This window comes from Gopherus evgoodei, chromosome 2, assembly GCF_007399415.2.
Source record: "Gopherus evgoodei ecotype Sinaloan lineage chromosome 2, rGopEvg1_v1.p, whole genome shotgun sequence".
Classification (NCBI taxonomy): Eukaryota; Metazoa; Chordata; order Testudines; family Testudinidae; genus Gopherus; species Gopherus evgoodei.
In genome coordinates, this window is record NC_044323.1 from 20,957,140 (window position 1) to 20,969,949 (window position 12,810).

The following is a 12,810-nucleotide window of genomic DNA, read 5'->3' on the forward strand; positions in this document are numbered from 1 at the left end:
TGCTGACCTCAGAAGCGAAAGACAAAGATTCAAACTTTAATACCCTTGCATAGCAGAGTAGTGCAATTGGGCCGGTCTACACCAGGGCTGAGAACAATGAAGAAATTAGACACACACTCTGATGAGGCTAAGCATATAGTTCTGTTTAATGTTCTTTAATGACTGTTTTTACAGATTTTATCTTGTCTGTTTGTAAGTGAATCCTTCCTTACAACTCACAGCAAACTATATTGTTAGAACTAGTTCTGTATCTTTCATTATGAAGGTCTCTTATAATTCTTGAATAATACATGTTCTTATGAGAGAGGACACAGACTCATCTTGCTATAGCCTCTCTTGGTACATGTAAGAATGTTAATTTTGCCCATGTGCAACTCCTGTGAGTGTGCACCCTGAGGGCCTGACCCAAAGACCACTGCCAATGAAAGTCAATATAACACTCTCACTGATTTCAATAAGCTTTCAATCAAGTCTAGAAATAACACTTACAAAGCAGCTTTCATTTAAAAAAAAGTCTCAAAGGAATCATATTTCTCCCATTACCCACTTGGGTGGAAAGTTTCAGATATACTGCAGAGAGCAACAATACACAAGGAGATCAGTACAGAAAGTGTAACACTACACAACTGAAACTACAGGGAAAGTTTTCTTATGCACAACTTAGTTATCTGAATTGGAATTTAGCCAGAATGTAAGGGTTAACCGCCAGGATCTTTATATATTACAATACACCTCTACCTCGATATAATGCCACCCAATATAACACAAATTCGGATATAACGTGGTAAAGCAGTGCTCCAGTGGGGTGGGGCTGCGCACTCCAGTGGAGCAAAGCAAGTTCAATATAATGCAGATTAACCTATAACACGGTAATATTTTTTGGCTCCCAAGGACAGTGTTATATTGAAGTAGAGGTGTATTAGTCTTGTCTTTATCAGAGCCTCGGTTTTGTATCCCAAATTAAAGACAGCATATTCAACATAGCAGGGTTCTTTTCCTGACCTTGCACCACTCACAACACCATGCTCAGACACTGATTCAATACTGACAAAGATGGAAGAGTCCCACCAATTTATTTATTAACATCACTTCCTGTGTTTTTCTTTCCTGGATCTCTTCAATCTAAGAGCTGACCTTGTTCACCTTCTACTTTACTATTTACTATTTATATTTGAAATGCACCTTAAGATACAAGGTGAGATCAGGGTTCACTGAGTTAGGTGCTGTACAAGCACATAGTAAGATTATCTGCCTCAAAAAGTTTACAATCGAAAAAGACAAGACAGATAAAAGTTAGAAGAAAGCAAGCATTATCATCTCCATTTTACAGATGGGGAATGAAGTCAGAGAGACTGACTGACATCGCCAGGGAGACTGTAGCAGCACTGGAAGCTGAACCTCAGATCTCCCGAGTCCCAGTGGGCAGGGTGGGAGAAAAGGAGAAGCAAGCACTTTGAAATCCCCAATGGAAACCATTCTTCGCACTCATGATAGGTTGGAAGAACAATGTAGGATTTTTCCACACAAAAAAGTATATTAAAGTTAAATGTTTAAAATCAAATTTACACAAATTAAGAAGGAAGGTACTGTACACCTGGGGTCAGGCTTGAGTTATGAGAAATTACAAGTGTCAGTTACAAGGTTCATAAGATATATACATAGTACATAACCAGCATAGACCCAGATTGGGGTGCAGGAGTTTTTAAAACATCAGTGCCTAAGTGATCTTGGGTACACCACCCACAGAATGTATTTAGAGTATTGGTGTAGTGAATAAATACTGGGGGGGCGGGGGTGCATCCCTTGGTTCGTCAGGGAAGGAAGGAAGTGGGTTATTCCCCTGACCGGCGTTCTCAATTACTCAACCTGGTACTGACGGTGTCCCATGATGTGCTCCGTTATACTACATCCTCAGCTGCTCTACAACTCCGCTTGACACAGGTGAGCATAAGCATATTGGTTGCTCTAACCCATTTTTGTATTTCCCCAACCTGAAAGGCTACTGGAGGTCATTCTAGCCTTTATTGTAATTCAAAGGAGTCTCAGAGCAGCTCAATTTCATTTGGGTGGAACAATCCCAAAGGGCTCCACAGCTGGGGACTGCTAGAAGGCAGCATGCTCTGGCCATGCCATGCCTTCTCTGCAAGTCAGAGATTCACCCTTGCCAGAGGAAATACCCAGCTGACCGTTGAGGAAGCTGTACAGACCATTTGTGTCATTGACATTATGCAAAGTGGCCAGAGCAGTGCCCAGGATCTGATCCTTTTAATTATCAGCTGTGACAAAGTTCCTCCTCTACTCTGGTGGGTCCTGCACTTATTGGCAGATTTGCTCACCTCAGTGATCTTCCGCACAGTCTGGGTCAACTCCTCCTGTGTCCGATCAGGAGTTGGGAGGTTTGGGGGGAACCCAGGCCCGCCCTTTACTCCAGGTTTCAGCCCAGGGCCCTGTGGATTGCAGCTGTCTATAGAGCCTCCTGTAACAGCTGCATGACAGTTACAACTCCCTGGGCTACTTCCCCATGGCCTCCTCCAAACACAGAAAACTACTCATCCAGTGAGTCTGCCCTCTACCAGACTCCTGTACCTCACTGGTTTGGGTCTGTCACACAGCACTGAAGTTCTAAGAAATGGAAATACAAACAAACCAGAACTATCAAAGAAGCAACAGAAGTCTTCCGAAAAGCTCCTGACAGACCAGCAGACAGAGGAATTTTGATGTGTTCCGCAACTTTATGAGTTAAAGTGGCAATATGAATCAGGATCCTATCCTTAAAGTTCAATGAATATATAAGCAAGACTTCATTCTCTCTAAATTAGACTGAAAGTATGCTGTTAAATATTTTCTCTACATTGTTATCTCTATATCTGAGCTTTTCCTATGACTTTACACTGGAGGCTGAGACCAAATTCATTCACTCATTTAAACTCATTGAACTCAATAGAGAAACACGAAGCATGAACTTGACTTTCAAACACTGTCAGACTCATGAAAAGGGGAAGGGTAATATTTGTTCAAGATAAGGGGGAAGAAAATTGTAAGCATCAATTATTGAATGCTCAAAAAGCCTATTACACAAGTTCTTATATAGGCTTTACAATCTTTTTATTTGTTGTTTTTGCTTTACTATAGCTACATTATACAAGCAATCAGCCACCTAACCAACCACAAAGAGACATTAATAGCCACACCACACAAAGCTGGAATGAAGATTCTGCCGTGTAAGGAAACAAGGGTGAAGGTAATGCCTTCTTCAAGAACATAACTCACAATAATGTAGTACTCTAGCACAACAGTAGCATTATACATACTCAACCAAAGTACTAGTGCTCCCAATTGAAATCATAGGCCTTACACTAGTCTTTTTTGCCCAAAATTTGTTACCAGTGGGATCAGCAGTGATAATTTTTTTTAAATTAACAAAGCAAATAAGATTCCTCCACCTAAAGTATCATTTAAGCCTACTGAGTTAATTTTAAAAGGTATTACTGAGAGGCTTTCATTTAATTATGTTAATATCAGAATCCTTTAAGATTAAGGATTACTCTTTGCCATTCTCCCACAAGTGGGATAATCTTTCCACAACGGTGACCCTAGATCAGGGGTTGGCAACCTTTCAGAAGTGGTGTGCCGAGTCTTCATTTATTCACTCTAATTTAAGGTTTTGCGTGCCAGTAATACATTTTAACATTTTTAGAAGGTATCTCTCTATAAATCTATATTATATAACTAAACTATTGTTGTATATAAAGTAAATAAGGTTTTTAAAATGTTTAAGAAGTTCATTTAAAATTAAATTAAAATGCAGAGTCCCCCGGACCGGTGGCCAGGACCCAGGCAGTGTGAGTGCCACTGAAAATCAGCTCGCGTACCGCCTTTGGCATGCATGCCATAGGTTGCCTACCCCTGCACTAAATCAAAAGGCAGCATTAAATTTGCCTCCCAAATCACATACATTTGTATTTTATTATTTAATATTTATATTATAATAGCACCCAGAGGCCATTAAGAGGACCTCATTGTGCTGGGTGCTGCACAAACACATTCAAAGACATTCTCTGCCCCTGAGAATTTACAATCAAATGTCACCAGAAGGCCTTCTTTGTGTAAATTAATGTATCATGTTAAAAAGCAAGCAAGAAAGAGCACATTTAAAAACTGTTAGAAAAAACTGACCTGGTGACCTATATCAATCTTTGTGAAACTGAAGGTACTAAGGTGGTTGTTTGCTCCTCTCACAGCTGGTTCTATCGTTTCTCTGAAAAGTTTCTCAATAAACTGGCAAATAAAAGGCCACAAGTGTTTTACAGTCTGAGGAGAAAGAAATAAAGATTGTATTGAATAGTTAAAAACATACATATTTGTATTGTTTCAACACGTGTCAACGGAGAAAGTCTTCAAAGCAAAAAAATTTTAAAAATATAATACAACTCTTCTCTCTGCCATCTGCCAAGAGAGCCCTCGCTTCTGCATTTCCTACCACATGGAAAAGCCTTCTTGGACCAGCATCTTAATTCTCCATCTATTTTCATATCTTGTTTAAGAACTTTTTTGCCCACTACTATATATATTAATTTCTCTATTCTAATATTTACTATTACTAAAATTTTCTTCTGGGATACACTTTGAATGAAAGACCCTACACCAACTGAAAGAGCATTGCTCTGTGTTTTATTTTATGCACATGGAACTTCAAAGTTCTGTTCACTTTTAAAATAAATACAAAATTGGTTAATTTGTATATGGTACATTAGGACAGGAGCCAAGCCAAAAGGTAAATTTATGCTTAGAATCTGCAGCTGACTGTCCATAAGCCTGATTTAAATTATTTTAATGCAGATTGAAATGGATCACTCTGTTCAAGAATGGCAGATCATGATTTAGTACTATTACAATGGCATCACAATTATCAACTAAAGAAAGATTGGCCCTTGGTTTACACAAACTGTATTTAGTGTGTGGGGTACAGATCTGTACATTGATCAACTGCCAAAACATCAAATGTAAAAGAACAATAAATATTTAATTCTCAAGTCCATCAGCTATCTGTAAAAACATCTTACCTTATTTAGCCATTCTGCCCTTTCTGTATCTGGAAAATGAACCTAAGGAGAAAGGAAAAGAAAAAAAAAAGCAATTACTACAATCACACTTAATTAATGAAAATACAATGTAAAAATGACAAAGTTTATATGGTACTATAAGGATCAATAAATTTAATATCTTTAATTGGCACAAAGAACCAATAATTATCCAGGATCCAAGAATCATAATAAGAATGTATAAATGTGGTTAAATAGTTGAAGGAAATGTCAATTTAAAAATTATAAACCAGGTAAATACACACTTATGTATACTCCACAGTACAGGTGTGTAGGAAGTATTGTTTTAGCACAGTGTAAACGATAGTGAGAGACCAATAAATACAACAGTCAAGTCCACAGTGAGATTAGTCAATACAACATACCTCTCAGTTTTAAGGACAGAGTACAAGGGTAAATTCTCTTTTGGGTATTTTGTGAGAAACACCAGAATACTATCTGATGATTCTGAAAAATGACTTGTCTGGTGGTTATTAAGACCTCAAAAACTGAAGTGAGAAAGAATGAGGTATGTCATAGGGAGCAAGAACAATCATACGCAAATCTCAATTTCTACTTTTGAAAAAGAATTAAACTACTATGGATGTTAAATACATGCCAGTCATGCTCTGCACTGCTTCCATGAAACAAAGATGGACTGATTTTTTTTAATTTAAGTGATTTTGCAGGTATTTCAAGACATTTAAATAAGATTTTTATTTATATGTTGCTAGTTCTTTACCTTGTTCTCACTTTACAGTCTAAAATTGCCTCCACTCCTTGTTCCTCCCCCCAAGCCTCAGAGGTAGAGAGGCTTTCTCTGAGCCAGTAGGGGAAAGAAAAGCCTCTAAGGATTGACACACACGCCCCACCACCAACCTCCTCATGGGCACTCTGCCCACTTGTGACCTGGAGGAGTTCTATGACTGATTGTTTGGCTTGAAGGGTAAAGTTGCCATGCACCAAAGGGGAGGATTTATAAACCCTTTCCCCTTCCCCCACTTCCAGATTCCCACAAACATTAGGGTGACCAGTAAGAATCCCCAGTGGGGACTGACTGGAAGTCACCCAAGAAGTGTAGCAGAGGCAGCAAGTGTAGCAGAGCACATGGGGACGCAGTGGCCCAGAGGTTGGGACACTTATGCACAGTTAGGCCTGAAGCTTTCCCCTCTTTGTGGCAATGACATGAACTCTGACTGGTTCTCCCTCCTTATGAGGTCCTATGGAAGGGTGTCTTGGTAGGTAGCTGTTATAAACAGATAGTTTAGGGTTAATGTCTTTTATACCTGTAAAGGGTTAACAAGCTCAGTGAATATGGCTGACACCTGACCAAAGGACCAATCGGGGGACAAGATAACTTTCAAATCTTGGTGGAGGGAAGTCTTTATTTGTGCTTTTTGGGTTGTTCTTTGTTCTCTCTTGGAGTTAAGAGGGGCCAGACATGCAACCAGGTTTCTCCAATCTTTCTGAAACAGTCTATCATGTTCCAAATAGTAAGTACTAGATAGAAAGCGGATTAGTCTTTATGTTTGTTTTCTTTATGTGCAAATGTGTATTTTGCTGGAAGGATATTTTTTCCTCTGTTTGCTGTACTTGTATCTTAGGCTAGGGGGGAAGGATTCCCTCTAGTCTATATAAGCTGAAGACCCTGTAAACATTTTCCATCTTGGTTTTACAGAGAGAGTTTTTTACTTTTTCTTCCTTTAATTAAAAGCTTTCTTTTTAAGAACCTGATTGATTTTTTCCTTGTGTAAAACTCAAGGGGATTGGGTCTGAACTCACCAGGGAATGGTGGGGGGAGAGAAAGGAGGGGAAAGGTTAATTCCTCTCTGTTTTAGGATCCAAGGAGTTTGGATCAGTGTATCTCTCAGGGAAAGTCTGGGAGGGGGGAAAGAAGGGGGGGAAGGTTAATTCATCTCTGTTTTAGGATCCAAGGAGTTTGGATCAGTGTATCTCTCAGGGAAAGTCTGGGAGGAGGAAGGAGGGGGAATGGTTTATTTCTCTCTGTTTTAAGACCCAAGGGATTTGAGCCTTGGGTTCCCCAGGGAAGGCTTTTGGGGGACAGAAAGTGTACCAAAACACTATATTTTTGGTTGGTGGCAGCGTTATCAGCTCTAAGCTAGGAATTAAGCTTAGAAGGGTACATGCAGGTCCCCACTTTCTGGACGCTAAAGTTCAAAGTGGGAATAATACCTTGACAGTAGCAATGTAGGATTAGATACTATTTATTCTGCTATAAAGTGAAGTTCAGCACTGTGGGTTCAAATTCCATTAGGAAGTTTTTCAAAGCATGTCCTGAGTTTTTAAAAAGTTTGTAAGAAGCTACTGGGAGCCAGAAGAATGAGGAAACAAAATGATGGTGAGTGGGGATGCCAAACACACCACACATGCTGCAATTAAGTGGTGGCAAAAGAGATTGCTCTGATTGCCTCTCTTTTAACTATTGTTATGTGAATGTACATGTTTGGTTTTGATACAAAAAATTATGTAGCTCTGACATTTTTAAAGTTATAAATATTGACCCTGACATCAAAGTTTTGGGAATCCCTTTTCTCCAGAAAAAAAAAAAATCTTTTTTTTAATGCATCACTGAAATTTGTCCAGTATAATCATTACAGTTAGCAGATATGTACCCTGGAATTACAAACATAGGTAGATTTTTCTGCCTTTTTGTATAAAGATGTTTGTTCTTTAAGTAAATCTCTGAACTCCACTAGGCTTTCACTAAAAGGCTATGTGTTCAATACAGATTTCCTACTTAAAGAGTTTAAGTGCATGGAAATTATTAATAATGAATATTTGTGTCCTCTGTACTAGACTATAATATTTTATTAATGTAGAATTCAATAGATGGGCAATCTAGGCTAACTTAGAAGCAGACAGCTGGGAAATCAAAACTTAACTGTCTCTACAAAGTATTTAGTAGCAAATTCAAAAATGAATATTCCAACAAAACAAAATAGTACATATGTGTATGTTTCATGTTTACATTGAATCAGAACCTATAATTAAACATAAAACTTTCATTCAATATTTGTCTCAAAACCTATACTCCTTCAGAAGGGTTGAAATGTATAAGAAAGGAAGAAGAAAAAAAAAGGGGGAGGAAGATTTAGGAAGCGGGGGTTAAGTAATTGTTTTTGCCTTCCTTCAAAGCATCTGCTACTGATCACTGCTGATGAAAGATATCAGATTACTGTAGATGGATAAGATAATGCATGTTGCTATTGTTTATCCTAAATTCCATTCCACTTTAAAGTTTGTAAAATGCTGAACAATTCTCCTTTCTACATATCTGCTCTCATATTCCTTCCATAAGTGCTGGAACCTGGAACTAGGGGTGCAGTGGGTGCTGCTGCACCCTCTGGCTTGAAGCGGTTTCCATCATATACAGGGTTTACAGTTTGGTTCAATTGCTCACAGCACTCCCACTATAAAAATTGTTCCAGCACCCCAGATTCCTTCCTTCATGCTTCTATTTGCCTGAGATACTATGTACTGCTGATGTAATATACTTTTACAAATGTTTCCTCAAAACACAGTTATTCTGATGTCTATCAGTAATAAACCACTACACCAACTGTTTTATTTAATGTCTAGGATTGGGGCAAGCTGTGCGTGAATAACCACACTATTATGTGGCAAATCAGTTTTCTGTGTTTTGTGTTAATCGTACAATTTGTCCATTTAGACAAGATGTGTAATATATACTGGACAAAATTCTGTATTTTGCTGGCTCACACATTGCCTATTCAGATTCTGTAGCATTTAAGCTACATATAAAATTTTAAAAGTTTCTACATCTCAAGGTTGCAGCCCTCACCTTTCAAATTGATACAATGCTATCTTACCGAGTCTGCAGACCCACTGACACAATGGTTCCAAGAATTCTCCCATTCCCTATTATTTTCACTGATGTGTTACCTCTAAAATCGGATGTTGACATTTTAAATGGAAAAATTAGCTACTTAAGTGCTGGTCAGTTCAGCAGATGGAATAAGGATGAGGGTTTTCATAGAACGGTGATTTGGGTCTTCTCCAAGTAAGGGAGAACAAAGTCAACGGGGAGTGGAAGGTAGAAAACTAAAAGTAGAAAGAAGATAGATAGGGAAGCAAGAGGAACAATTGGCAAACAAAAGTGTTCCTAAAGGTGAACCTAATTTTCCCAGTGAGTAATGCTTGATCTAATGGTAAGGCACTAACCAAATAAATAGGCTAGTCTTGACATTACATACATTTCATATTCCACCCTTGATCTTTATGGAAGCATCCAATTGACATCCATTATGGATTGAAAGGTGTATGTAATCCTAAATATATATCTTGTCCACAAACCATAATCCAAAATGGAATTTGCCTGCTCCACATATATGTCTGACATCCAGAATTTGGAGCATAAGCTCCTTAATGCATGGACCATGCCACTTCTGTGTTTTGAACAATGCTAAGCACACAGCTGACATTCAATTAAATTTGAACTTGATATTGCATGTAGCATTTCCATCTCCTATTCTTTCCAGTCTCTCTTTGCATGCCTCTCCCACACCCACTTTCCTCCTGCGCACGTGTCTTCTGGATAGCTTTAGATAGGTGGTACAGTTAAATAGGAGCGAAAAAAAGCCAAACGCACAAGATTAAAGTAGTTTATAAATTCTCTCAAATTAAACTAAAATGTGTCTATTAAGCCTTGCTTAACAGGGTACAGTTGTGTGTTCTGGCTCAGGTTAATACTTACTTGCCTTATATTCACATGACATACACCTTTGTATATGCCTTACAAAAAAGGGTCTCGTTTTTAATACTTGTACTAATCGTATATAATGTATGGAGCTATATAATCCTTTAGATGTCTCTTTACTAATCATAACAAGAACTAAAAGTTAAGCATAAAGAAGTATGTAATTTAATTCCATACCTGCACCCTTCAAGTTCCTGATCTATCTTTATTATTCTACCCTTAAGTCCTCAAAACATAAAGAATACACTTTGGGTCAAGCAGAGCAACATATGGCATACATATGGCACCTCTTCTGAATCAACATTTTTTTCATTTTCCCCTATCCCCAGAGTATGAAGGCTATTAACTCTGGAGGGGTCCCAGCCCAAGCTGGGCAAGAGTTGAAGCTACAGTTGCATTTTAGATGCTCTACAACTCTGTTTTGGAAGGTCTACACTTCTACATCACACTTTGACCATGTTTACCCTACAAACTTTGGTCAATGGTGCCTATATCACTTGTGCAGGTGCATACTTGGCTCCTTGCATTAGCATTGTAAGTACTCATCAGGAGTGCTTATGCTGATGCACAGTGCAATGCACCATGGATACATAACCCAGTGTGCAACTCGCCATCATCTGGAACACTGTATTTGGGGAAATTTTAGCAAAGCATGGTGGGGCAAAATGAATATGCAAGGGAGACTTGGAGCACCATGCAACTTTCCCCATCCCATAATACCACATATGTCCCATAATTTTTGCACCATTTGAAAAAATCCCACAAAACCACACAGCACTTCCTGCTGTCTGCCATCTCTGACAGAAGCATGGAGCCTGCATTGCTCTACACTATTTTCATGAGCATTGCAAACACAGCATTATTTGCAGAGCCGTAGGAAGAACCACAGCAGCAAGGTACATGACAATTTCATGGAGGACAGACTGCTGTGGGACGCAGCAAAAACCAGTTAAAGGTTATTGATAGCACTTATGGAGCATCTGCAGATGACGCAGTGCCATTTCTGGGCCTGAAAAACAAACAGTAATTGAGACATGGACAAACTACGGCCTGCGGGCCACATCTGGCCTGCAGGACTGTCCTGCCCAGCCCCTGAGCTCCCAGCTGGGGAGCCTAGTCCCCAGCCCCTCCCTTGCTATCCCCCCCTCCCCGCAGCCACGCCGCCGCTTGGGCCATGCATTGGCCTGCCACTCCCACTGGGCAGTGTTGGGAGTGCAGCTGGCTCCGGCCGCATGTTGTGGCTGCAAGCGCCTATTGCTGGTAAGGGGGCGGGGAGATTGGGTGAGGGAGTTGGGGGTTCTAGGGAACAGTCAAGGAGGAGAGGGTGGTTGGATGGGGCGGAGGTTCTGGGGAGGGCGGTCAGGGCATGGGGAACAGGGAGGGTTGGGAGTGAGAGTCCTGGGGGCCTGTCAGGGGGCGAGGATGTGGATAGGGATCTGGAGAGCAGTCAGGGGACAGGGAGAAGGGGGGTTGGATAGGGGGCGGGGGTCCCAGGAGAGGGCGGTCAGGGGACAAGTGCAGGGGGGTTGGATGGTTGGGAGTTCTGAGGGGGGCAGTCAGGGGACAGGAAGTGGGAGGGGGCAGGACCAGGCTTCTTTGGGGAGGCACAGCCTTCCCTACCTGGTCCTCCATGCAGTTGCCCTCGGGCCAAAAAGTTTGCCCACCTCTGCACTAACTAACTGATTAGGATTGCATTGTAAATTGCAAGTTTGGGATGACAAGCAGTGGCTGCAGAACTTTCAGATGCAAAAGCCCACATTCCTGGATCTGTGTGCTAACCTCACCACAACCCTCCAGCACAGAGACTTCAGAATGAGATCTGCACTAACTGCTGAGAAATGACTGACGATTGCACAGTGGGAGTATGTAGCGCTGGATTACTACTGTCAATGGGAAATCATTCTGGAATTGGAAACTCCACAGTGCAGGCTGTTGTTTTGCAGCTGTGCGGGGCCATTAATTGTCTTCTACTACACAGGACTGTGACCATTGGTAATGTGCAGGACACAATGGATGGATTTGCAGCTATGGGGTTTCCAAAAAGCAGTGGGGTAACAGATGGCACACATGTTCCTGGTTTGACACCAGCCCACCCTATCACAGAGTACATCAATAGAAAAACTACTTTTTTACGGTTATGCACGCTTTGGTGGATCAATGACAGCTGGTCAGGGAAGGTGCATGACGCTCACATCTAAGAGTACGGGACCGTTCAGAAAGCTGCAAGCAGAGACATTCTTTCCCAACCAGTGGATTACCAGTGGTGATGTTGAAATGCCAATAGTAATCCTGTGGAGCCACGCCTATCCCTTGCTCATGAAGCCATACACTAGGCACCTCAACAGCACCAAGGAAAGATTCAACTACTGAGGCCTTGGCTACACTTGCGCTTTACAGCGCTGCAACTTTCTTGCTCAGGGGTGTGAAAAAAACACCCCCCTGAGCGCTGCAAGATACAGCGCTGTAAAGCGCCAGTGTAAACAGTGCCACAGCGGTGGGAGCACGGCTCCCAGTGCTGTAAGCTAATCCCCATGAGGAGGTGGAGTACGTGCAGCGCTGGGAGAGCTCTCTCCCAGCGCTGGTGCTGCGACCACACTCACACTTCAAAGCACTCCTGCAGCTGCGCTTTGAAGTTTCGAGTGCAGCCAAGCCCTGATTCAGCAGCTGTGGAAAGACAGTTGAATATGCTTTTGGTAGACTGAAGCAGCGCTGGTGTGGTTTACTCACAAGATTGGATCTCAGTGAGAAAAAGATCTCAATAGTTACAGCTGCCTGTTTAATCTTGCACAATACTTTTGAGGAAAAGTTGCCTCAAGTGTAAATGCGGAGTGGCTGTTGGCTAACTTCCAACAACCAGACACAAGGGCTATTAGAAGAGCTCCATGTGGAGCTATGCAGCCGAGGGAGGCCTTAAAAGAGTGTAGATACATGCACAGCTAGGTCAACTCAAGGCAACTTACTGTGACCTAACTTTGTAGTATAGCCCTGGCT

The 12,810-nt window shown here is 41.1% G+C and overlaps 1 protein-coding gene across 4 annotated transcripts in view; it reads right to left on the reverse strand.

Moving 5' to 3' along the window:
- The window catches only part of ESYT2 (extended synaptotagmin 2), a 148,853-nt gene that overhangs the window by 92,020 nt on the left and 44,023 nt on the right, over positions 1-12,810 (reverse strand). For all 4 annotated transcript variants that reach the window (XM_030550110.1, XM_030550112.1, XM_030550111.1 and 1 more), the window contains exons 2-3: positions 5,064-5,105; positions 4,177-4,311 (exon numbers count right to left, since the gene is read on the reverse strand). In XM_030550110.1, the coding sequence (XP_030405970.1) occupies positions 4,177-4,311; positions 5,064-5,105 (177 nt within the window). The remainder of the gene's footprint in view (positions 1-4,176; positions 4,312-5,063; positions 5,106-12,810) is intronic.